The sequence below is a fragment of the Callithrix jacchus genome, chromosome 19 (genome assembly GCF_049354715.1).
Source record: "Callithrix jacchus isolate 240 chromosome 19, calJac240_pri, whole genome shotgun sequence".
Classification (NCBI taxonomy): domain Eukaryota; kingdom Metazoa; phylum Chordata; class Mammalia; order Primates; family Cebidae; genus Callithrix; species Callithrix jacchus.
In genome coordinates, this window is record NC_133520.1 from 34,198,936 (window position 1) to 34,225,791 (window position 26,856).

At 45.8% G+C, this 26,856-nt stretch overlaps 1 protein-coding gene across 2 annotated transcripts in view; it reads left to right on the top strand.

Moving 5' to 3' along the window:
* MAPKAPK2 (MAPK activated protein kinase 2) overlaps positions 1-26,856 on the top strand; it is a 48,091-nt gene that overhangs the window by 14,876 nt on the left and 6,359 nt on the right. Inside the window, exon 1 of one of the 2 annotated variants that reach the window (XM_078357013.1) lies at positions 25,735-26,135. The exons of the other annotated variant lie outside the window; for it this stretch is intronic. Coding sequence (XP_078213139.1) covers positions 25,821-26,135 — 315 coding nt within the window. The 5' untranslated portion in view covers positions 25,735-25,820. Of the gene's footprint in view, positions 1-25,734; positions 26,136-26,856 lie in introns of those variants that run through there. 2 annotated transcript variants of the gene reach the window in all.

The window sequence follows — 26,856 nt, forward strand, 5'->3', positions numbered from 1 at the left end:
CTGAGTACATGCTGTGACAAAGGAAGTTGCAACATGTCTTTCTTTCTCTTTTTCTTTTTCTCTTTCTTTCCTCTCTCTCTCTCTCTCTCTCTCTCTCTCTCTCTCTCTCTCTGTAAAGAAAGAAGCAGGTAAAACCGTCTTCTTGAAAACATCAGAAAAAGTGTCTGGTCTGGTCTGTAATGAGTGGTTTTTGCCCCTCCCCCTGCAGTGCTTTTCCTGTGTAGTTTTTCTTTTGTCCTTCGTTTCCGACCCACACCTTCCACTCTCCTTTCCTCTGAGAGATTGTGTCTTTATGGCAGGCCAGCTATGTCTCCAAAGGGAAGTAGTCAATGCTTAGACTGAGGGAATCTTGAGAAAGCACCATTGTCCTCCAGGTGAGAGAGCTGTTGTACCAACTCATACATGGAAGGTTGCTGGTCTCCTCCCTGGACACTGAGAGCTGTTTAAATAAGACAGGTGGTTCCTGATTCCCACCTGGCATTTTTTGCTGCTGCACAGGTCTGTGTTGTTGTGTCTCAGAAGGCTGAGGCAATACTTACATCTCAACTCAGTTACCACTTTGTTCGTAGATTCAGTGCGTGTCTGTGTCAAGGCAGATGCTGGGAGAAATGGCCCAGAGTGTTTATGGGGTATAGAAATCAAGGCTAGAAGACACCACATGTTAATCTGGAGTACTTGGTCAGGTTTGATTTTGGCCTGTGTGCTGTAGCTGGGCAAGAAACCAATTATGTTTGGAAATGTACAGATGATCTATTTTCCTGATGAAACCTTTTGAGGTCTGGAATAAACTTAGCTTGCTTTCTCTCTTTCTTTCTTTGGAGATTCAGTTTCTGTCCCTTGGACTTCCATACCCCAATAGAGTCAAAAGTTCCAGTACAAACCAGTTTTGAGACTCCAGCATTAGTCAACTAAGGGATGTTTTAGGTCATGCATGAGATTGAGGGCTGCTTGCTCCGGGGAAGCTGGGAAATGGCACCAGGTGTCAGGCCCTGCTGCCCAGGATGGGGTGACAACTGCTGGTGTTAATTACTTTTCTGAGCAGAACAGGGTGAAGTCCTTGGGGGTGAGAGTTTTTGTTCAGGCACTGTGTTCCCTGTACCTGTTGCCTCTGGTATAGCTGCTGCAGAGCCCCTCCTTTCCTGCTGTCATCTTTGAATTAAATCTCTCTGTGATCAGGTGGATCTCTTCAGGCTGGAGACGAGCTCAGAGGAGTGGTGGAGGGAGTAGGGCCAGAATTTACTTGTTTGCCTGGATCCCACAGAGAATACAGAAACTCTCTTTTACAGAAAGCTGCACTGGCCTCTGTGGTAGCCACTGGCCATATGCGGCTATTAAAATTAAGATTAAGTATTAGTAAAATTTTAAATTCAGCTCCTCAGTAGTGCTAGCCATATTTCAAGCACTCAGTGGCCATGGTTTTATGCAGCACAGATAGAGAACATTTTATCATCACAGAAAATTCTCTTAGACAAGGCAAGATTCTGAGATAATTTTTCTAATCATGGTAAAGACTTATCTGTGCTGGAATGGGGTTTGAGAAAGAACACAGGGAGAGGTTTTGAACCCAGGTGAGAGGGCAAGTAGAAGGTATTCATTTAGAAAGGGATCTTGAAGTATTTAGTTTGTAAGGCCAGGCGCAGTGGCTCATGCCTATAATCCCAGCACTTTGTGAGGCTGAGGTGGACCAGTGGCTTGAACCCAGGAGTTGGAGACCAGCCTGGGCAACATGGGGAAACTTTGTCTCTACAAAAGAATACAAAAATTAGATGGGCGTGGTGGCGTGCGCACATGGTTCGAGCTACTCAGGAGGCTGAGGTGGGAGGATCACTTGAGCCTGGAAGGTCAAGGTTGCAGAGATCTGCTATTGCACCACTGTTCTCCAGCCTGGGTGACAGAATGTGACCCTGACTTAAGAAAAAAAAAAGAGGAGTTCATCTGAGTTCATCTCGTTGAGGACTACATCCTAACAGATGGTCACGTGGCCCAGTGGCTCCAAAACCAGGGTGACTGTTAGACTCACCTGTGGGTAGCCTTTCAAGGTACAGATTCCTGGGTCCCACTCTTTGTATCTAATTGAGTCCAAGAGGAGGTAATCTGGAATGTGCATTTTTAATATGCTCCTCAAGTGATAATTATCTGGGTTTGGCAACCACCAATCTATCACATCTGTGCTTAAAATTCTTCCAATGGTAAGGAGCTTCTCCCTTTTCAAGAAAATCTTACCATTAAAGAAAAATGTGCTGTTGTTAAAGTTGTATGTTTTTTGAATCTTGAGATGTGGTTCCTTGAGTTGGTGAAATCCTTTGGTGCTCATTGCTTCTTCAGAGCCTCACAGAACACATCACCTTCATCTCTGCACTCAGTCTTCAGCAGGTATTTGAGGACAGCTGTGGTGTGGTCCCTGCCACTTCAAGTCATGGCACATGTATGTCAGAGTGCCTGATCTGCCAAGGGCTCTAGGGAGATGCAGAGATGCAACATCATTCCAGGATCCTTCCAATTGTCAGGCCTTGCTGAGAGCCAGAGGAAAGGTCTGAATCTTAGTGGAGCCCTACAGGGACAGCCCGAGGGCCATCCAGCTGGTGTGGGCCATGTGTCCCTCTGCTTCTTTGCATCCTGCTCCACAGGGAAGTGTCCCTGTTTATTTGCATGTTAACACTTGTTAACACTGACCTGGTTTTCTTCAGAGGCATTGAGAGATTCAGCCATCCATTCCCGGTGATGGCAAATGTCATTTCTATTTAGAGACTTTCAGTAGCCTCCCTTCACCTCCAGTGTACAATTCAAACTCCTAAACGTGGCATTAAAGCAAGCTGGTTTGTCCTGCCTTCCACCTTCTCCCTTCCAGGAGAGCACTCCTTACTGCTCTGCCGTGCATTGGACTGCTTCCACATCTTCTCTTAGATCTGGATCTTTGCTTCTCTTATGTTTTTTTCTGATAGAAATGTATTTATCCTTTGAGGCTTATAATAGATTTTACCCCTTACTCCCCTGCCCAATTCCAGGCGGAACTGCCTCCCTCTTCTGCCCTAGTGACGGTTCATTCTGCCTGCACGACCACTATGCACTTGAATTACAGCCCCCTGCCAGGCCCTCCCCTGCTAGACTGAGCTCCTTGAGGACAAGAACTATGTCTTACTTGCTTGATATCTCCAAGTGCAAGCAAGCACCATGCCTGGCACTTCGAGGAGGTGCAGCCATATGCACAGGAATAGATCAGTTTTCTGCCTGTTTGTCTTTTTTGGGTTTTGATGAATGTTAGTGCTGGAGCCTCCTTTTCCAGCACTGGCATCCTTACCCTCAGTGGCCCAGAGGTCATCAGCTCCAGTGAGAAAAGTGCTACTTAGCAGCTGATAATTAACAGGCAGAACATGAGGTTTGGCTGCCTCAGAGGCAAAACTGGTATTTAAACAATAGAGTTTAAAAAAATCAAGCATTAAAGTGTCAGCTTCAGAAGCAGCTACTTCCAGACATAATCCCGCCCAGTTAGAGAAGATAAATGGAATAATGAGTGGAACAAAGGAATTCTCTCTGGCCTTGAGAAGAGTCCAGGGGGAAGAGGCCTGGGTGGGGTATTGGCAGGAGCTTGGAAAAGGGGCCTTCGTGTTTCTTCTCTCTGGGGTGGGGCTGGGGCTGCTTGAAAAGCAGGTGGGAGGGGCTTCCATAGAAAGGGCTGTCTGTGTTCTCTTCCATTCCCAGTTTCTATAGATTAAACTAATTTTGCCAAATGAGCAAGAAGAAAAATTGGGAAACAGGGTGGGAATCAGCTCCCGCATTTATCCTAAGGTGAGGCAGCACACACTTGTATTTAGTGATAGAGACTTTTCTGTAATGCCTGGCAGTATCTCATCATATTTTCTTCTGATGTTTCTGGGGGCAGGAGGGGTGAGCTGACACCAGAGCCTCCTCCCTTGTAGGTCACAACCAGAGCATGAGGAATTCCCCAGCCCCTTGAGGTACCCAGACACTAACCACAATCTGCATCTCTGCTGAAGGCATTGTAAGAAACATGCAGGCCAGGAACAGTCAGTGGCTTCAGAGCAGGGGTAGCCTGCTGAAGAGGCAGAGGCTTCTTGTGAGGGTGAGGAGCTTGAGAGTGCTCTGCACCCCATCATAGGGGAGGTGAGCATCTGCTTTTGGGTTCAGCTGCCTGCAGAGGTCAGTGGAAGACACCTTTTCAGGGTCTGCTTCATTATGAATGAAGCGAAAAGCCTATCCCAGGAAATCGCAGAGGCTGCTGGGTATACACCAGAGTACACAGGCTATATTTTTCCAACCCGAAGTTAGGGTCCGTCTGACAGTTTTTCCTGGGGTTGGGGAGGGGTCCTACTTTCAGATCCAAAAGAAAACCTGAGATACGTTGTTTGAATACGAAAGCACTAGACTTTCCGGGAAATGTCGAAGATTTACGCCTGTCTGAGTGTCTCACTCATTGTTACCTGTCCATTTGTTATCTGGCCCACGGAGGGAGGCGGGTTGGTTGGATGGAGCCTCTCAGGGTCCCCTTGCCAAACAAGCTTGGTGGGCCTTCCTGCTTTTCCTTTCAGATTGCTGGAATTAGTGGTGTTCGTGGCTCAGCTCACCCAGACCATGTGTGATGGTTACAGTGGTGACTTCTCACTGACTGCTGATGTGTACAGTACACTGAAAGCAGTCACCCAACTTCCTTTATAGCCAGATGCAAAACAGTGCATAAGATCTGGGTGGGGGAGGATTTGATAAGGGAATAAAACCAGCCGGCTCCTCCGGGGGCTGATAGCTGTCCGTGGTGTGACATAAGCACAGATGATCTGTAGTCAAGGTTGACTTGAGGGTGTACATGTGTTCAGTCCCTTTTATGAAAACTAATGGTCCTTGCAGAAGCTTCATTCACTTGAATTGAATAAGAAGATGAGTGCACCATAAGTGTGTATGTGTGTGTACTTATTAATCTGTCCATTCATCTGTTCACTGCAGGCTTGAGGGGGAAACATGTAAACAAGGTATTTCTTATGTACTCTAGTGGTAGAAGAGCTATGTTCAGGGAACTAGGTGAACTTGGGAAAAGGGGCCACCCATTTCTCCAAGCGCAGCACCAGTCCCGAGACACTCCGATCACCTAAATTGGGGAGCAGTCTGCAGTGCACATTACTGAATTAAAGGCTCTGAGAAGTTCTACTGTGAACGAATCTGTTTAACTTGGTTTAACCTAATGTTTCTGCCATCTGTATAACACCTTTTTTACTTAGCGCTTATTAACATCCTACGGAATACTGTTTCAGAAATGGCAACAGTCTCCCTGCTCTGGGAGAATCAGTGATTCAGAGCAAAAGTCACCTGACTCTGGGTCAGCACAAGTTGGAGAGGTTTGAACAAGGTGTATGTATGTTTGCATGTGTGTGTGTGGTGGGTTGGGGGGAGGGGTGTGGCAGAGGAGGGGCCCCGGCAGGTGGCTTCTATTGAAGTCAGCCCTGTCTGCCTCCCTGTTGGCTTTGTGCTTCTGGAGAAGCTTTTGTCCTGGCATGAAAACACTGAATAGCGGCTGCATCTGTCATGCCTGGGAAGCAGCAATGTGCAGTGTGGGGATGCATGAGCAGACAGTCCTGCTGGAGGGCCAGGCTGCTGAGAGTGCCTGGGTATTGGACGAGGGAGGGGCTGGTGATTCTGAGACAGCTGCTTGCTAATCCTGGAAGTGGAAGGGAACAAGATTTAGCTCCCTTATCTCTCTGTCTTCTCCTTTCCGATGGGGATGATTGTGCTGACCCTTGAGGGACAGCCAGGAAGAAGCAGGTGGGCTGGATGCTTTCTCCTCTCTCCACCAACCCAAGGGCATCTGAAGGGTGGACCAGGGTGGAAAGGCGATTAGTTCACCATTACCCAGGGGAGCTCAGAGGAATTTGGGGTTAAATTTAAGGAGGAATTCAGAATTGTGAACTGGATTTACAGAAGTTTGTGGGATTTTAAAATTTGAGAGTCCTGGCTAGACTTGTGCTCGGAGTGTTGGTTGGAGGTGGATATGAATGATAGGTCCTGCAGATGGTATTTCCCTGAGAAATACCTGGGAGGCCTTACTGGATTCTTCGCTTGGAACAAACCCAGGCCTAGGGAATTCCCAGAGCCTGTTGCAGGCCTCAACACCCTTCTGGCGCAGCTTCACTGTGAGGCTGTGGTTATTTCCCCGGAAATTGGCAACCGGGAGTAAATGGGAGTGTGGGGTGGGAATCAGTTACTCTTCCTGAGGATTATACACTTCCAGTGTAATTAAGGTGGGGCCAGGATTTCCTATCTCTGTTTTATTTATTTATTTATTTGCTTAATTTTAAAAGGCTGCTTTCCTCCTCCCAGTCTTCCCACAGGGATGCAGTTAGTCTGTTCCCAGAAGGAACAAAGGGAGGTGTCCTTAATCTCCCAGTCCTTCTGGCCTTCTCCCTACCTTTCCCGGGCCACAGCCACAGAGACCCAGAGTCACTCAGATGGGGGAGGAGCAAAGCCAGTCCCTCTGATCATTGCTGCTTTGTGAGTGGAGAAAGGGCAGATGCGGCTCTGCAGTTACCCCACCTGGCAGGACGTCTGGGTGGGCTGGGCTTTGGTTTGGGAAGCAGGGATTTAGCCGTGGCTGCCAACTGGGCTTGTACTTGCAGACTCCCAGGCTCCAGGCTCTCTGGAGGGACGAGCAGTTCTGACCCCTGTGGGCTTGCTGTGGTCCCCAGAGAGCAAGTCCTTGCCAAGAACCTCTGAGCTCACCGAGGTGAGTGTGGGGTAAGGGTGGAGAAGGCCTGGGGAGCAGGAGAAGTGTGCAGATGACTCCCTCCTTCCCTTCAGCTGGGGATGCATCACCACTGCTGGGAAGACATTCAGGCCACTTCTAGACAAATCCGTCAGTATGGAAATTTTCTTGCCCCTGGGTAGGGCTTTACTTCTTCGGAAGAGGCTTCAGCTATGCTCTTTCTAGGTCCTGGCTTGAATGCTGAACATTTACCTGGCACCCCTCGGGGCTAGAAGGCAGGACAATGTCTGACCCCCTTCCCTACCCCTCGTTCATTCTCTCACCTCACCTATCATTCCATCCATCAGCCCCCATCAGCTTGGCAGCCTTGTGGCTCCAGCTGGAGTTTAGTAGGCATGTAGTCGGAGGAAGGGACGGCACTGCAGCTACGTTCTTCTCTCTCCCATGGGTCTTATTCTTTTGGGGCCTCCACTTCCTGTCAGGGCCCTGCTTGCAGCTGTGGCACATCTGGACCTAGATGGGTATCCTGTTATCCTGCATGAGGAGGATCCCAGATTTCCCCTAGGTGATGACCACAGTCATTCCAGGACAGGAGCAGGACTTCCCCCACCCCCAGGCACTCCAGAGACTTCCTCCACACCCCCACTTCCCAGTGTTGCCCTCTAAGTAGTCTGTCCCTAACTCCACCTCCCCCCATGGAGAATGGTGGGAAGGAAGTCCTGCCAGAGGTTGTTTTTGGTTTGTGAGGCAATAGACTTTGGCTTGAGAAACATACATCTTTCCCTCTTCTTTAATATCTGAAGCACAAGACTCTGGTTTCCTTGGAAACCAGAGCCCCAAAGGCAGAGATAGAAGGGGCTGGTTATAGGCACTCCTGAAATTCAGGAGGGTTCTCTGGGGCCCAGCGCTTTTCCAGGGAATCCCTATGGTCTGCCCAGGGCCCTGGATTGTAGCCCTCACTGTGTTAACGGGCTGTGTAACCTTGGTAAATGCCTGCAACTCTCTGTACCGTCGTTTCCACCGAGATGCCTAAGGTGGGGAACATGTTGACTCCACTCAGATTCTGTGCCCCAGAATTCTGCGGGGTGTGTGTGGGGCTTTGGGGGGGAGGGCAGGGGGCTCCTGCTCACTAATTTAGTGTTTGCTGTGTCTGAACTACAGAGTGGATAGTCCACATGCAGACAGTTGAGAGCTGCTTTCACCCAGGTCCTTTCTTTGAGAATACAGTGATGTCACAGGAGGCTCCTTCATTTTGCCTGTGTGAAACTGCCTGGAGCTTGCTGAAGCTGTAATTGTGTCTCTGCATTCTTTGATTCCTGTCTTAAAAAAATGGTTTCCACAGATGCTGTGAAGAATAGATCATCAGAGCTGGAAAGTGTTTAGTAGGGATCCTTTAAACGGATCCCTGCATTGCACGTTCATTCCTTCAACCAAAGCCAGAGAGAGGCAGGGCTTACTTGCCCTGACCACACAGTTGGATAGTGATAGAGCTGGTCGCACAGGAACAAGAACTTCCAACAGTAAAGGTCTGAGTAGCAGCCTCACATGTACTGAGACTCCCTGTTAGCTAAGATTATCTGTTCCCAGGTCACACTGGCCTTTTGCAATTGTGCCCTTCATAGGCCCCTGTGTTGGCTGAAACCAGCTGTCTTCTTCCCCTCGTGTTCTCCTCCTATGACCTCCGAGCCACCTCTTGTTTCCCATGTGGTTCTCCCCACTGGTTGCTGCTTCCTCCTCCTCACAGCTTTTTATCATGAACCCTTTCAGATGTGAAGCAAACTTGAAAGAATTGTACAGTGAACGCCATTATACCCAACCACCTGGATTCTACCATTAGCCTTTTTACTGTTTACTTTATCACGTCTCTACATGTTTCAGTCTCTCTGTCCATTGACCAGCCCATCTTATTTTGGGGGATGCATTTCGTAGTAAGTTCAGACATCAACGTACTCTACTCTCAAACATCTCAGCCTACATAGACATTAATTCGAGTTCAATATTTGTTCATGCATATATTTGGTGATAAAATTTATATAACAATGAAAAATGCACAACTCTTAAGGTATCACCTGATAAGCTTTGATAAATGCCTTTATCTGTGGAACCCAAACCTCTGTCAACTATAGAACAAAAAGTTTTATTACCCTCGTTAGTTCCCTCTTGTGTTTCCCAATCACCCCAACACCCACCCCCTTGCAGGTAATCACAGTTATGTTGTTTTCTCACTGTGGATTCGTTTCTGGAACCTCATATAAATGGGGTAATCAGTATGAACTTCTTTGTGTGAATTTCATCTGCATGGTGCCATGTATTAGTAGTTTCTTATGCTGAGTAATATTCCATGGTATAGATATGATATAATTTGCCTCTCCATTCCCCTGTTGATGGACATTTGAGTTGTGTCCAGTTTTGGGCTATGGTGAATAAAGCAACTGTTGACATTCTTGTACAAGTCTTGTTGTGGATGTAATGTTTTCATTTCTCCTGGATAAACAACGAGGAGTGTGATTGCCAGGTTACAGGAGGCTGTTACTTCTTGTTCCTGTCTGACTTTCTGCCCTGCCCTCTCATTGTACTGTGCACCCAAGAATTTTAGGACTGTTACCACATCCAGTCCCTCAGTTGCTCCTTTTCTCTTCTTCCGGCAAATTACCCCAGTTTATTGAACTGTTGCTCATATGTTACGCTTCTCAGATCTTTTATATCCTGGTTGTCCTCAGGAAGTATAATACGCTTTTACAACTGTGTTGTCCAGAACTGTGTGCTCGCTGCTTGATGTGGTCCACATGTGGATTCTAGGTATGGGAGAAATACAGTGTGGGTGCACTGGATCCCTGTCTTGAGCTAGGTACTTGATCTGTCTATGAGCTGAAGGCAAGATTAACTTTTTGGCAGCCACATCCTGGCATCAGATCAGGTGAGTTAATGTTTGTAAAAATACCACAAATCTAACTCATGTTAAGATACCCATTCAGCTTGAAGTCAGTAAGAGCGTCTGATACTAATGGCATTTATTGTGAACTTTCTATTTGCCATTGTGTCATTTAGTCTTTGCCTACCACTTGGTGAGAAAGACACTATTCAAATTGGCTTAATAAAAATTATTTGATTTAAACAAAGTTTCTTTGATTTAAACTAAAATAAGAAATTCTTTGGTTTAAACAGGGGTACTTAGCTTTGGCACTGTTGACCTTTTGGACCAGATAAGCCTTTGCTGTGGGGGATTGATTATGTAGGAGTTAGCAGCATCCCTGGCCTCTACCCACTCAATGGCAGTTGCAACTATCTACCCATCCCCCCAAGTTATGACAACAGAAAATGCCTTCAGACATTGCCACATGTTCCCTGGAAGGCAAATTAACACCATGTTGAGACCTATTCCCAAGGTGTAGAGCTTAGTCACTGAGAAAAAATTTAAACAGCATAGCTCTTCCTGAAACGTAATCACTGTTAGCTCTTTAGCGTATATACTTACAGATGACGCTCTTTCTATGGACAGTCCTCATTTTTCATGGTTCTAATCTGCATGAATTTCAGTTACTATGGTTTGGTTAAATAACATCAGTCCTCCAAGAACTCGTCTCCAATTTGAGTTGCCAAGATATATGTATGATGAGTAGCTGCACAGAGTATAAACTTGGCTGTTAGCTTCAGTCCACGCACTGTGTACATAACGAATGTTCTCTATGATCACTGACCAATCGTGTTCCTTCTTTAAGAGTCTTTTGGTGATTGATCACTGCTTGTTCAGTTCACACACAGGAAAGTGTGTAGTTGCGTTGCCTCCCTGTCTCCTAGTGGGAAACTCATGTGACATTTTATAAAAATGGACAATCGATAGAGGGAATTGGCCAACAAAGATGAAATTTCAGCAAATAAACAAAATGTGGTAATTCTGGTAGTGAAATTTAAGCCAAATGTAATGGAATTGTAGACGAAATAGCGGACTGTGGGAATGTGAACAGTGCCACTGCTTAGGTGGCACATGCAGCCTGGGAAACTCACTGCAGGTGGCATGTCAACATCAATGGGCAGAGTGGTTTCATGAAAAGGACAAAGAGGGTCCAGAGGAGGGGACTCTGGGGAAAGAAGCTTCACGTTAAAGGCACCCTTGAAGATACTGCACAACATTGAAAGTGCAAAGGACAAAATGTTAGAAACGGAGCCAAACCTAGAAAAGAGGATGACAGTTTGCAGAGGCATAGGAGAGAGACCCACTTCGTGTTGGGTGTTAAACAGTGAGAAGGCAGGTGCTGTTCCAATGACTCTGGAAACAGTTTTTACAAAGAAATGAAGCACTCATTCTCAGCAACTCTATTGTTTTGAATTAGAGTATACAAAATAAATAGTTTTGCTGTTTTCTCATTTTCTTATTCATTTATAACTTGACAGCAAGAGAATTTTTAGTGTTTTGACAGAAAATTTTAAACCATAATTTTCCTCCTTGATGATTAAGGTTACTTTGCATGGTCATTTTTATGGTTTCACATTACTGAGCGAAGCAAGAGCTGCCTGTATTTACTGCCTATGTTTGCAAGAGCTGCCTATATTTACACACATGCATGTACACACACATGCTTTTTCTCTTTCTAAAACATTTTACAAAATGGGGTCAGACTATATGTATCAAATTACAACTTGCTTTTTTCATGAAAGACTTTTTTTTTGAGACACACTCTCTCTCTCTCTGTTGCCCAGGCAGTGGCACGATCTCAGCCCACTGCAACCTCTGCCTCAGAGTTCAAGTGATTCTCATGCCTCAGCCTCTGTAGCTGAGACCACAGGCGCGCACCGCCATGCCTAGCTAATTTTTGTATCTTTACTATAGAAGGGGTTTTGTTATGCTGGTTAGGCTGGTCTCAACGTCCTGACCTCAAGTGATCCTCCCACCTTGGCCTCCCAAAGTGCTGGGATTACAGGTGTGAGCCACTGCACCCAATAGAAGAATGTAGTTTTGAAGAACTTTTGATTTCAGTATGTCTTAATCTACCTCATCCTTTTTTTTTTGAGACAGGCCTCACTTTGTCTCCCACACTGGAGTGCAGTGATGTGATCTCCGCTCACTGCAACCTCTGCCTCCCAGGCTCCAGTGATCCTCATGCCTCAGCCTTCCAAGTAGCTGGGCTACTGTCCCGTGCCACCACACCCAACTAGTTTTTTCTGCATTTTATTATAGAGACATTGTTTCATCATGTTGTCAAGGTTGGTCTCAAACTTCTGGGCTCAAGTGATCCACCTGCCTCTCAAAGTGCTGGGATTACAGATGTGAATCACTGTGCCTGGCCCAGTTTTCTATTAATAGGTATTTAGTTTATTTCCTTCTGCCCCTCCCAATTTGAAATAATGCAAAAGTGAATATTTTTGACGGATACTATCATAAACTCCATTGATGAGTTCAATGGAGATTTAGAATGTGAAGTAACTGGTTAAGGTCAGGCAACTATTAAGCTTAAAGCTGGTGTTTGAACTTGGGGAGTGTAATTTCAGAGCCCTTGCTCTTAATCACAATGCTTTACACCTTCTCGTCCCTGTTCTTAGAAGCAGCTTTTAACAACAGCAACAAATAATAATGAAAGATCTTACTGAGGTAGGCAAAATCCTACGTGCAATTAGGTTATTATTCACGAAATAACATCCTGTGAGTTAGATACTGTTCTTATCTCTGTATTACAGTGAAAAAAACCAGAGGTTAGAAAAGATGCTCAGGATCCCACAGCTGGTTAATGGAGGAGCTGGGACTGCTCCCAGGTAGCATGGCTTCAGAACCTTGGCTCTCACTCATGTTATAAAGATGTGACTTGAGAAAAGTCTCTTTCATCCTGTACTGTAATAGACAGCTTTTTTGTTTGGTTAGTTTTGGTGTTTATTTTCTCCTACTGTAATCTTTTAAAAATCTACTACCTAGCACACACTGCCTCTCCCATTGCTTTTTTTAGGGGGTGTTACTTGGAAGTTCGGTAAGCTTGCTGCCTACTATGTCTTTAGTCAGCTTGTTGGTAAAATATAAATACTAGGCAAAGACAGCCTGGTGTGGTGGCTCACGCCTGCTGTAATCCCAGCACTTTGGGAGGCTGAGGTGAGTGAATGATTTGAGGTCAGGAGTTTGAGACCAGCCTGGCCAACATGGCGAAACCCATCTGTACTAAAAATACAAAAATTAGCTGAGTGTGGTTGTGTGCACCTGTAGTCCCAGCTACTTGAGAGTCTGAGGCACAAGAATCTCTTGGACCCGGGAGGCGGAGGTTGCAGTGAGCCGAGATCGCACCACTGCATCGTAGCCCAGCCTGGGTGATAGACAAAGTGAGACTCCATCACACACACATGCAAACACACACACACACACACACACACACACACACACACACGGCAAAGCCAAGGATAGCTTTCCTTGGTTTGCCACTGAAGTTGTTCTTTGGGTTTAGTCAAGAAGCAAATATTTATTGAACACCTCCCAAATGCCATGTACTGGGCCTAGGATTTGAAATCAAAAGACGATCAAGACATTGTCCCAGCCTCCAAGAGGCACATGGTCTACAGTGAGAAGAGAAAGTTTTATAAATCACACTGGTGAGTGCTGAAGTCACAGTTTAGCAACAGTCTGTGGGCACAGAGAGGCAGAGGGGCTGACTCTGCCTGGAAGTGATCAGAGGCTTCACAGAGGAGGTGACATTGCCATGGTTCTTGTAGGTTGCACAAACCTGAAGTCATGACAAGGCCCAGCTTGTCTGAGGTTAGGAAGTGTGTTGTAGCTTAAATATAGTGGATGCGTTGGGAGGTGAGGGTAGCGATGATGTGGGCAGGAGCTAGGGAAAAGTAAGTTAGGGAATTTGGATTTTATCATGTTAGCCAGTGGAGATGTTTAAGGAAGAAAATGTCCTGCTCAGCCTTGCCTCCAGCATCTGACCTGGGATATACTGGGATGGAGTAAGTCTCCCTTCTAGAAACCAGTTAGAAAGCACACAGGAGTAGTCTGTGCATGGTGGCTCATGCCTGTAATCCCAGCACTTTGGGAGGCCAAGATGGATGGATCACTTGAGGTCAAGAGTTCAAGACCAGCCTAGCCAACATGGTGAAACCCTGCATCTACCAAAAAATAAAAAAATTAGCCAGGCATGGTGGTGTGTGCCTGTAGTCCCATCTGCTCAGAAGGTTGAGGTGGGAGCATCACTTGAACCTCAGAGGTGGAGTTTGCAGTGAGATTGCGCCACTGCACTCCAGCCTCAGGGACAGAATGAGACCCTGTCTCAAAAAGAGAAAGCACACAAGAGAAAAGGGGGCTACAACCTAGTAAGTGACAGCAGGACTGGGCAAGGAAAGACGGATTTGGGAGATCTTCCCAGAGACAAAATTGGACTGGTTCTGTGGATGAGGGAGGGAGAGGCTGAGGATGAGTACTCAAGATTTCTGTCTGTGAGCCTGGCTAGATGGTGATGTCATTGCCATTTACTGAGATCCGGGAGCAAATTCAAGGGGACAGTGAGTTCAGTTTGGTGCGTGTTCAGCAGCCTGTCCTAGATCCAGTAAACAGCACTTTATTATTGGTCATTTGTAATAACTGCAAATATTACCTAAATGCTTTGTCATCTCACTGTCTCCTCCTTTGTCATCCCCAACGTCTGGCAGGAGACTGTGTTCGTATACTTTATAGAGGTCCAGACCCCTTGTGTCTGGCATTCCTTTGGTCTATAATTCAGTAAACTCTGCTTGAAAAGAAATGAGACTAGCTTGCTGTGGCCTCATAGGGGACCCAGGCTAGCTTGTATGGTTTAGATTATGATTTGTTCTAGAGCTTTTCCAGAGACAGATGTTAAGCAGTTTATCCTATTTGTCCCCCTCCCTTTAAACAAACAGAGGTGCCAGCTGGGTGCAATGGCTCACACCTGTAATCCCAGCACTTTGAGAGGCTGAGGTAGGCAGATCACCTGAGGTCAGGAGTTCAAAACCAGCCTGGCCAACATGGTAAAACCCCATCTCTACTACAAAAATAAAAATTACAGGGTGGCGGGCACCTGTAATCCCAGCTACTCAGGAGGCTGAGGTGGGAGAATCACTTGAACCTGGGAGGCAGAGGTTACAGTGAGCCAAGATCACACCACTTCATTCCAGCCTGGGTAACAGACTGAAAACCATTGTAAAAAAAAAAGTGCCAACCTCCCAGTTTTTTATATCTTCTTAGTCATCATAGTTCATTAACAGTTTTGTTTATATATTGCTTCTTTTTCCCTCTTGGCTTGACTGTGAACCTTGAAGCCCTGTGAGCTTGGTCTAGTGCCTGAAGCATTGTGGGCACTGGGTACCGAAAGAACGTGTGCTGCCAGAAAGCAGAACATCGCCTCCTCCTCTCCCCTCTGCTCCTGAACCACTGCCAGCAGTAGTTCCGGAATCATCCCGCACTTTCCTTCTGCATCCTGGGATGTAATCTGGGTGATTGTAAGTTGTTTCATGGTCTGGCTTAGATTTGAGGCTTCTCTTGAGAGAGAGAGAATGTGTGTAAATGTTTAGCTTGTTCTAGTCTGTAGACCATTCTCCTTGATAGAAAAGATGGGAAATAACTGGAGATGAACGTTCCCCCATTCTCTGTTATTTTGTGCCTCTGTCCCCATCATGGGGCCACGTCATCCCTGGTTCTTCTTATGGCTTTGGATATAGCTTGAAGGCATGCTCCTAGTAGCTCTTGCGTTTTCACAAGCTCTACTTGCTCTGTTTAGTGAGCCCAGACTACTCCCTTTGGGCCTGTCCTGGCTTATGGGCAGTTGCTCATGTCTTTGCACACATCGTTTACTATCTGAGCTCATCACTTCTCCCTGACATGTGGCTGCCTCCTGCTTTCTTCCTCAGGGGACTATTGTGTTTTAGATGATCAAATTCATTTTTAGAGACTTGGACCATGTCTTTCAAAATGTATTCCCTTTTAGGATTTCTGCCCATCATTCTCCTTGGTCTCAATATCTAAATACTGTTTTTCTTTTTCGTTTTTTATTTGTGAGACAGGGTCTCACTCTGTCGCCCAGGCTGAAGTGCAGTGGTATGATCATGGCTCACTGCAGCATTGACCTCCTGGGCTCAGTGATGCTCTTGTCTCAGCCTTCTGAGTAGCTGGGGCCACAGTCTTGTGCTACCATGCCCAGCTAATTTTTAAATTATTCAGAGACAGGGTCTTCCTGTGTTGCCCAGGCTGGCCTTGAACTCCTCCTCCTCCTTTTTATATCCTCTTAGTCATCAAGCCATCCTCCTGCCTCAGCCTCCAAAGTTCTGGGATTTCAGTGTGATCCACTGTGCCTGACCTAAATATTGGTTTTCTTGAAGTCTAGGCTAAACAATTGTTTTTGTCTCTCTTTTTTTTTTCTTCTCTCCTTTGAATTCTGAATTGACAAGTTTACTTCCTCCCAATGTGCTGTTCTTGTTGTTATTGTTTTTACTAGCAGAAGTATTTTTACTATTAACATAATTTACTAGATTTTTCTTCCTGGTCAGAATTAAGTTTAGGGTAATAGTTCCCTTCCTTGTATTTTCATCTATGTGAGAGGTGATGTAGAATGAGAATTTATCAGGTGCCCTGCCCATAGCAGAAGATGTGACCACTCTCTCATAGGTGACCTTGTGTTTTTGTTAGGTTTTGTTTTTTGTGTCTGGGTCATTTCTCTCACTATGTAGGAAAGAATGGTTCCTGTCTTCTCCCTGGCCATGTAACCTGCTGTATGTCATCACAGCAATGATCTATTTTCTGGTTCCTTTTCCTTCTCTCCTCACCCAGCTGTCTCCAGTCTTAGGCAAGTGGAATTATGTACTGGGTGGGGGATGTGTGTGTGTGTGCGCGCTCTGCTCTCTTGAATTGTAGGTTCCTTCTCTTCCTCCACTTTCTCAATTCCTCTCCACCCCCCGTCAGATCTGTTAACTCAGGTATACATTGCCGAGTCTCATTCTGCTCAGTTGGGATGATGAAGGTGAGATTGCGTTGTTGCTTTAAAGTAAAATTTTAGATTGTTTTGACAGCGGCACAGGGTCATATGCACAGGGGCTGCTTAGGCCAGAGGCAGTGTTCCTGACCTCCTTCTGTCTTAATTTCTCTTGTTAGTTTGCCCATCTCTGTGGATTTTTAAAAGTAGATACTAGTAATACCTAGATACTACTAAGAACATGATCTTTTTCTTCTTGCCACTTGGATCTTAGCTTAAAGCCAACTTGGAGCATTTAGGATATTTCCTTCCTATCACTGTCTGCCTTGTCTCCTAGGGAAAGACGCTTTGTATCTTGTCGTGCTAGTGTACAGTCCACCCATTTAATCAGTAAATATTTATTGTGACTCTTCTGTACTGGGCTCTGGCCCTGGGCCTGATGTGAATAGGGCAGGCCTGTGAACAGAACAAAGACGGAGTTACTTAGGAGGGGTCGAGAGAGGCCAACAGTAAACTAATAGCAACTCAGGATTTATTTGTTAAAGCCTCCCTTGTTGTGAATGAAAGAGACTGGAGGTTAGATCTGAATTGGGTCTGAGTCCTGGCTTTAGCACTTACTAGCCATGTGGCCTTGGGCAAATTATTAATACTAACTTGGGCCTTGGTTGCCACACCTGTATGATGGAGTCAGCAATTGATCCTGTTCTGTAGGGTTCTAGGAAGCTTAAATATGGCAATATTTTCTATATGTAAAGTGCACCTGGCACACGATCGATGTGGTTTAAATGAAAATTCCTCTTTCTCTTTCAAAGTCATTTGCTGGAAGAAACAGAAATATCTCTGTCCCTGCCTTTCAGTTTCCTACCCAAGACTCCTGCATGGTTGACATCACGGCTGTGTGTAGTGTTCATGTCCATATAAGTCAAAAGTGGTTTGCAGCAGTGGTTTGGGGCTTTGGGGCCTCTGCTCACTCCTTATCAATTCTGAGGGTTACATCCTCTGGGAAGGTGCCAGGCCTGGTCAAGTGTGGCCTCTGACCTAGAGTTATGCAAAGCCTCTCTTCTTCCTGTGGCCAATATGAAATCTCTCAACTCTGTTCTCCCTCTAGCAGGAAAGTTGGCCTACATTTAGGGAACATGTGTGTCATTGTCTCAGGCCAGGGTAAGGCCTGAAGCACACTGCACCTCAGAATCCAAACCCTTTCACTTAATTTTTTTTTAAAAGTTCATGCAGATGATAAAGGTTCAAACAATACACAGAGATATCAAACAAAAAGAAAAATAATACACACTTCTCTCTAGGACCTATTCCACAGTAGTCAACACTGCTACCTTAAATTCCTTCAGAAAAAAGTTAAGGCATCTACAATTTCATATATCCTTTTCTCTCTTCCATAAAAAAAGCAAAACATTAACAACAAAACTACTCAAATGGGATTATGCTATATATTTCGTTCAGTACTTTTTTGTTTTTGAAAATGTAAAAAATATGCAAAAGAAGAAAATGTTATCCATATTACTACCATTTATAACGAACCACTAATTAACTTTTCGGTGTGTTTGCTTCTTGTCTTTATGAATATACTTTAAAAGCTACTTAAGTAAGGTGGAAGCAGTTCCATTAAAACAATTAGGATGTTAAAAAGATAAAGCCAAAGTATTACATCATCTGGGTCCTTATCTGCTTTCCCATTTAATAGCTTCCTGCTCTCCCCGTCGCCATGGATGGGGAGCTGCCTCATTCTTTTATGGCGCTGCACGTTGTATGGATTTGCTGTCATTTATCTTACCAGCCTCTTATTGGTAGGCATTTAGATTGTAACCAGTTTTTTGCCATTAAAATGATTTATGAATATAATTTGTAGGATGGTTTCCTGCTGGGTAAATACTGGGTCCAAGGTCTGAACATTTACAATTTAGATACAGTATTCCTCCCCCAAAAATACTAGTTTATTTTCCTACCAACTGAGAATGTAAGAAAGTGCCTTTTCTCCCCAGATCTTTGCATAAACCCAGGAGTTTTGTTTTGGTCAAATATTAATTTTTTTTTGCCAGTCTGGTGAGTTACCATGATTGTTTTTATAAACATTTCTGTTAGAGCTACACTGAGCGTCTTCCATTCAGCCATCTGTGCTTCTTTCGCTTTGAACTGCCTGTTCTTATGCTTTGGCCATTTTTATATTGGGTTGTTGATCTTCTACAATTTATTTGTCTGAGCTAAGTTAGCCTTTTATCCATCATGTGTTGCAACAGTGTTTTAAAGATTTGTCATTTACAGTGCGATTTTTAGGCCTCTTGACTTTTTGCTGAGCCCCAGGCTTTTGTGACTGCCTGTGACCACTCTGCAGAGGGGGGCCGACAGGGATGGTGGCCTGCACTGGAGTCAGGCCCCACCTTCTGGGCAGTGCCACGTGGTGGTTTTAAGGCTTTTGGTACTGGGATTCCCCGTTGTAAGTTTTAGCTTTGTTTTGAATAGGGACTTTTCCCCATCATGTTAACAAACATTAATAACAAATAGAGACTTGCTTTTGCCTCCCAACCAAATGTTTGGGAATGTGTGCGTCCATGTGAAGGATCTGTGTGGCATCTTTATCTCATCAACCTTCTAAGGCTTTTTAAATCTGTTGTTAGATTTACGTTTAGATCATGGTTCTGCGGGAGAACCATCAGTCAATCCTCACCGAGCTTTGCCGAGGCTCTGAAAGGAGGACATCCTCTTTTTCCCCGTCAATGTGGAGGAAAGTCAGTAGTTCAGCCAAGATTGCTCTGCCTGCCACCTCTTACGCTTCCAAGCTGGGATAATTGAGAAGTGTGACATCTCACTCCATCCTATAAGCAGCTGTCTGGAATTTTGAGAGATGAGAGGGATTCTCCCTTAAACCATTGCTGCTTTTGTGCCAGCATCTTCTTTCTTTCCTTTGCAGCATAAATCACAGTGTATAATTAAAACTGTTTTCTTTGAACTTGTTTTTTTTACGTATGTTCTGCAGTAAAATGTTAAGTTCCATCAGAGTCACAGGCCTTATTTGTCATGTTTTCTATTACACTCTTGGCATCCTCTAAACCAGTGTGTGGCACATGCTGGGCATTCTGAGGTTTCGCTGAGTGATCCATTCTGTGAGGATGGGATCCAGTGCTTGTGTGTCTCCTCCTATGTCCCTCTCTGGCTCCACATCTTCCATCTGGCAGGGCTTCTGGAAGCCCCAGAGATATACTCCATGGCCATAGGGCTTGATGCGTGGATGGCCACCCTCTGACTAAAATTTGGAGAGCTAAGCTTCTTTGTTTTTTTAAAAGGTAACATATACTAATTGTAAATCGCCTAGAAAATAAAGACATAATAAAGGAAATTAAATCTCCTTTCAGAGATCATTATTATTAACAACTCATTGAGTCTTAATGCCTTTATTTTTTATTTTTATTTTTTTGAGATAGAGTCTTGCTCTGTTGCCCAGGCTGCAATACAATGGCAGGATCTCAGCTCACTGCAACCTCTGCCTCCTGGGTTCAAGTGATTTTTCCCACCTCAGCCTCACAAGTAGCTGGGATTACAGGTGCATGCCAGCATGGCTGGCTAATTGTTTGTATTTTTTGTATTTTTTGATTTTCACTATGTTGGCCAGGCTGGTCATGAACTTCTTACTACAAGTGATCTGACTGCCTTGGCCTCCCAAAGTGCTGGATTATAGATGTGAGCCGCCGTGTCCAGCTCCAATGCTTTTATTGTTTTTATATACAGATCCAAATACATATTCATATAGCACTGAGTTTATAGCGTACCTAAGGGTTTGTAACTTTCACATAACATCAGACATGTTCTGATAACTCAAGGAAGTACAGATTGGGATTTGTGATGCAAAAGAAAAGACGGGATAGTATTCTAGACAGTGATGATGATGGTGCCTGAGAATCCAGTAGACACTCAAGAATCCACATTTCCCCATTCAACATTCATCCAAAACACTATTTTAGTGACTGCAGATGTGTAGCTGAACTTCTTCTAAATAAAACAACCTCTGTTACTTATCCTTGGGCCTTAAGTTTGTGATACAGTTTGGATGTTTGTTTCTTCCAAAGCTCAGGTCAAAGTGCAATCCCCAGTGTGGGAGGTGGGGCCTAGTGGGAGGTGTTTGGGCCGTGGGGGTAGATTCCTCATGAATGGCTTGGTGCTGTTCTCAAGATAGTGAGTTCTTAGGAGATCTTTTTAAAAGTGTGTGGCACTGATCCCTGTTGCTCCAGTTTTTGCCATGTGACGTTCCTGCTTCCTCTTTGCCTTCCACCGTGATTGTACGCTTCCTGAGGTCTCACCGAAAGCAGATGCTAGTGCCATGCTTGTAGTGTCTGCAGAACTGTGAGCCAGTTACATCTTTGTTTATTAATTACCCAGTCTCAGGTATTTCTTAATAGTTTGTTTGCCATTTCTAGTAAAGGTGAATAACTCTTGAGATGTATCTATTCTTAAGATACATCTATGATTACTACCTTAGGATGAAATTCTCAGAATTTTAACATCAAAGGGTTTGCCCTTTAAGGCATTTTCAGCCTCCATTTCTGGCTGTTGCTGTTGTGGACAGTCTTGGGCAGATTTTGCACTCTTTGCCTTACTGTGGGGTGGTGGAAAGGAGGCTTTAGGAGCAGCCACAGCAGGATTCAAATTCCAGCCCTACCAGGGACAACTGGCCACAAGGACGTGAAGTAATGACTCAATGAGTTTTCTCATTTATAAAACAGGATGTTTCCTCCCAGGGTAGGGGTGAAGTCCGTGAGATGACCCATTTGAAGTGCAGTTGACCCTTGAACAATGTAAGGGCTAGGGGCACTGACCCCTGAGCAGTCAACAATTCACGTAAAACTTTTGATTTTCCCAAAACTACTATTAAATAATAGTCTACTGTTGACCCAAAGCCTTACTGATTATGTAAATAGTTAATTAACACATATTTTGTCTGTTACATGTATTATATCTTTATTCTTAGAATGAAATAAGCTAAAGAAAAGGTCATTAAGAAAATCACATTGAGTAGGCTGAGAAAGAGGAGGAGGAAGAGGAAGGGTTGGTCTTGCTGCTGCATGGGTAGCAGAAGTGAAAGAAAATCCGTGTACAAATGGATCCACGCAGTTCAAACCTGAGTTGTTCAAGGGCCAACAGAACTTAGGAGCCACTTAGCACAGAGCACTGCCAGCGCCCCTCGGCCCACAGCCTGCTCCAGCAGCACCTTGCCAAGTGGTTTCTGGGGCTCCCCTGCAGCAGTGGCCCTCCCGAGTCTGCTTTCCTTTACACCCTGTGGAACACCCTGGCCAGCCATCCTCCATGTGGTGCAGCAGATGCACTGGTGGTCCAGGGACCAGAGTGGGTGGCCCTGGCCTGGAGGCATGGTGGGTTAGTGCGTGACACACGTGGCTTTCCTCCTGACCCCCAGCTGCCTCCTGGGAGTGAAGAGGAGGTCTTGTTTGACAACATGCACCACACACTGCACCACACACCCACAACACACTTGGTGCCAGAATCAGCCTTTTGCACCACTCTTGGCTCTGAATCAGTCTGTCTTGGGGAGGGATGTCTTCCTTCTCTCATTACATGTGCACCCCACCCTCAGCTTCCCAGGTTAGGTGGTGTAGTGAGGGAGTGTGCAGGCCTGGGATGCCACAGCCTGCTTTCCTCCCTGTGTCCCGGGGGTCCCCCCCTCTGCCCATTGCCCAGACCTATTAAAGCACCTTGATTGAAATGGGTGTAATGGAATCCCAGTTGCCCACCCCAGTGGGACTCCAACACATGGGGAGTGGGGAGCAGAATAATAATAGCAAACACAGATGCAGTACTTACTACGTGCCAAGCACCATTCTTAGTTGTTTACATCATGCACATCTATTAACTTGTCTAAAATAGCAACCGCATGAGGTAGGGGCTATTACTGTTCTATTAATGGATAAGGGAACCAAGGCTCAAAGGGGTTGGAAACTTCCACAAGTTCACACAGCTAGTGATCAGTGGGGCTTCTGAAGGGGGTCCCCTGAGGCCCTGGGGCCTGCTCCTTCCCAGTCTTGTCGTCATGTCCGCCTTGCTGGTGAGTAGTACCTCAGGTCCTGGGTGCCGGCTGCTTTCCTTTCCTCTGGCCCAGCTAGGCTTCAAATGCTGACCACTCCTGAGTCTTTCCATGTGGCTCCACCATGGCAGACTCGTGGGAGGAGATGAGGGGAAGCATGCACATTCTGAATAGGGGGAGGGGTCCTGTCCTTCTTCCTCTCAGGTTCTGGCAGAGACAGAGTCATGGGACTGTGTTTAGGCAGCTCCTACAGCTCCCTCACCGCCACTGTCCTAGAGCTTCCTCCCCAGGCAGTGGGCTCTGTAGCTTGGCCCCCTGCCCCTGCCACAGTTGGCAAGGGGCCATGCCTGTTGGGTTGCAGCCAAGCACATGCAATCGTTAACCTTTTCTATAGTGGAAGAGAATTTCAGGCACAAACTGCGTGGGGCTGAGGTGAGTCACAATGTTGGACCGGGGCTTAATTTGGGCTTAAAGTATTTCACAATTCCTCCAGGCATTCTTGACTAACGATCTGTGGCTTTTTAGTAGGAAGACCCTTCCTTCTTCTAGTCTCTGGTCCTCAGAGCTGTGTTCCAGGGCCTGTTAGCCTCCACTGCCTATGGCCATAGCCATGCCTAAGGAGTGGGAGCCTTGGCTTCTGGGTGGACCTGCTGCCTCGCTCTGCTGATGGCCTCTGGCAGTGCCCTAGGAGTCCTGCTTTCCTTCCTTGTCTCTTCTCTGGCTTGGAGCGCAGGCCACCACCTCCCCTGCTGTTCTTTACTTAGCTCTGTACTCCAGATTAGTGCATTCTTGGTTTCCTCCCTCCAGGCTTTCTGCACTGCTCACTTGTCCACAAAGCCACCTGGGCGCTTCCGGGCTGTGTGCCCATGACGTCGGCCAGCCTACCTGACCCATTTGATGGTCTTTTGTTGCTTGGGTTGATTTTCCTATCCAGTCAGGGATTTCTGATAAACATGTGCCTGGGTGGTTGTCAGTGACCAGTCTTCATGAGAAATTCTTGCTGTGTTTCTCTAAGAAATTAAAAATACTACCTTTTCCAATTTACTTCAGGACAGAGAGAACAGCTCACCCTCACTCAATCACTGGGGGAGAGAGTTTAGTAGGGAGAAGATGCAACAGAATGAGGGGGTGTTGGCTCAGTAATTCCTAACCACTAAGTGAGGGAAGGAAGAGGGGAGGGAGTAAACAGAAATCAAATTAGATCTTGCCCACTGGAAATGCAGTTAGGTTGGGGAGATAAGGCATAAATATGCAAAATGGTAATTTTTTTTGAAAGTGAAAAGTACCCTATAGAGAGTTTTTGAAGCATCTTCAAGGATATCGTTTTATGAAGTTGAATCCAATTTTATAGATGAGGAGACACTTTTCAGGAAGATAGATGACCTTGCCTGACACAAGCTAGGAAGTGCAGAACCGGGATTCAAAATGCATATGATTCCAAAGCCCAGGTTCACTGTGCTGCATCTGTCTGTCTCCTCTAATGGGAAGAGATTTTGTGCAAGTCTGGAAGTGCAATGTGGACCCAGCCCTTCTTGCTGCAGAGACTCCTTTGCCTTGTGCCATGCACTCTTAACGTGTCTAGGGCAGAAAGCATGGAACTTGCAGTGGGCTCTGGGAGTTCAGGGGGTGTCCGGGAGCACGCATTTGGGTTTGGACCTTGGTGCATCCCACTTAGCACAGCTCTGGTTGGCAGATGTCCTGGTGGTGGTCACTGGGCTGAAGACAGAAACCCAGCTTACACTCTTGCTTGTAACTCGTACTGGTTACATCCACATGCTCCAGGCTCAACTCAGTGGTGACAGAGGGACCTCCCTCTATCGTGGCACTAATGGTACTGGTTGACAGTGATGAATGCCTTTCTGATAACAATGCATTTTTAGAGATATTATTTCATTAAATGCTCATGATGTTTCTGTGAGTGGAGGCTAGGCAGATATCACTCCTAAATGCCTGTGGCACAGGCTCTGAAAGGTAGACCTCTGTGAGGCTGTGCAAGAAGAAATTGACAAATTTCAGACCTGGCCAAGTCTTCCCCAGCTGTAACTCTACAACCACGCATTGCCTCTGAGTAAATTTGACGACTTGATTCTTCTCTGAGCTCCAGTTCCTGTGTGCCTGTAGGGGGTGATAGAGGTTGTGTCTGCTTAGCTGCTCTGGAAACCTTGTTCCTGAACCCTTGGGAATTTAGCACTCTTACAGCATGTAATCTCACAGGATTTTCTGTGTCTCCCCTCACATTTTCTGACCCCCCACTAACCTAGGCTCTTCCAGATCAGGATTCCACTATTTGGTTTTGACATTCAGTGCAATCAATGTATGACCCATAATAGGAACTCAGAAAATGCTTGTTGGATTGAATTATATACAAAGGAAATTGGCCAGTGCCTTCTCCTGCTCCTCTTAGAGCATGTGAAAGTAAACTTTTTTCCTGGTACATCCAAATATATGAAGTTGAAGAATGGGTGAAGTGGCTCACGCCTCTAATTCCAGCACTTTGGAAGGCCAAGGCGGGGTATCACTTGAGACCAGAAGTTTGAGGCCAGCCTGGCCAACATGGTGAAACCCTGTCTGCTAAAAGTACCAAAAAATTAGCCAGACATGGTGGCTCACACCTGTAATCCCAGCTACTCAGGAGGCTGAGGTGGGAGAATTGCTTGAACCTGGGATGGGGAGGTTGCAGTGAGCCAAGATTGTGCCACTGCACTACAGCCTGGGCAACAGAGCGAGATCCTGTTTCAAAAATTTTAAAAAGCCCAAATGAAGTTGAAAGTAGCAGAACTCAAGACCCATGCGGTGTCCTCAGATGGCCACAAGGTGGCAGTGTGACCTCATAGGAATCTTGACTCCTGCAACTATTGGCTCCAGCCAACCATGACTCCATGGGAGAGACCCAGTTATCTTGTGCTTGATTCCCTCTAGACACCTGATGGGGAATGGCCTCTGCAAAGTCAGTCTGAGAAGTCTTGGTTTCCAGCCTCCTCTAAAAGCTGGGTGGTATGGTGGAAAGACTTGGTCTTTGGAGTGTACCAGGCCTGGATTCCAGCCTTGGCTCTGCCTTTTCTCAGAAATGTAGCCTTGGGCATGCTACTTTCCCGAGCTTTAGCTTCCTCATCCTGTAAAATGTCAAATGTTGTACAGTTAGGAAAAGCCCAGCACATCATGGGCCATAGCATAAATGTATGCCAGCCTTACTCTTGGAAATGCTTGTTTGCCCTTCCCTGCCATCTGCCATCTCCATCTTGGCCATCTGATCTTATCTGCAAGCTTCAGACACTTTGTGGCAGGTTCTCCCCCTCCCTGTTGTATCATCACAGCTCCACTCCATCTCAGTCAGTCAGCACCTGCTTCCCACGTTTCTTCCCGCCTGGATGCCTTCCCTCTGCCTGTCCATTTTCTTCCTAGCCTGTCTCCTGGACACCCTAGCCCTCTGCTTGTCCAAAGCAGCTGGAGTGTGGACTGCATCTTGACTTCCTATGAAGATGCTAGATCTGTGAGTGTCCTTGTCTTAATTATTTTGGCACCTGTGCTTGCACTTAGCAGACAATCGGTGATAAAAATGACAGCTGTTAGTAAGCACACGTCAGGCACTCTGTGAGGTGTTTTGTGGAAATATTCATTTAATCCTTATAACAAATCTGTGAAACAGAAGCCATTATCCCCACTTTACAAAGGAAGGGTAGATCAGGATGCTTTTGGCCCCAAGCAATAAAAATTTTCATGAAAAGCAGCTTAAACAGTAAGAAAAATTTATTATCTTGTCAGAAAGAAGTCATGAGGTATCCTTGGTGATGTCAGCAAGGATCCAGGTGGTTGCCATCTCTCCTGGTGGCCTTCCTCAGTACACTGGTTTATCCTCTTAGGCCCCCCTTACTGGTCATGATGTGCTTGTCATGGCCCCAGGTGCCGTAAACAGGAGAGATGATATAGGTTTCTTGTGCTCCCTTTAAGAAGCCTCTTAGCAGATTATTACAAAGATCTTGGTCAGTTGAGTTGTAGGCTTGCTCCTGAGCGAGTCACTAGCAAAGGGATTGGAATTAATGAGACTGGCTTAGACAAGTCAAGATTGAACTCCTGAGGCTGGTGAGGAGCCAGCCTCCTTTAACACCCCCAGCCAACTGGTCCAGGGAGAAGAAGGGGCATCAGTGAGGCTCAGCGAGTTGTTACTTGCTCAAGCTTGCTGATCCAGTAATAACTGGATCCATTTAATTAAA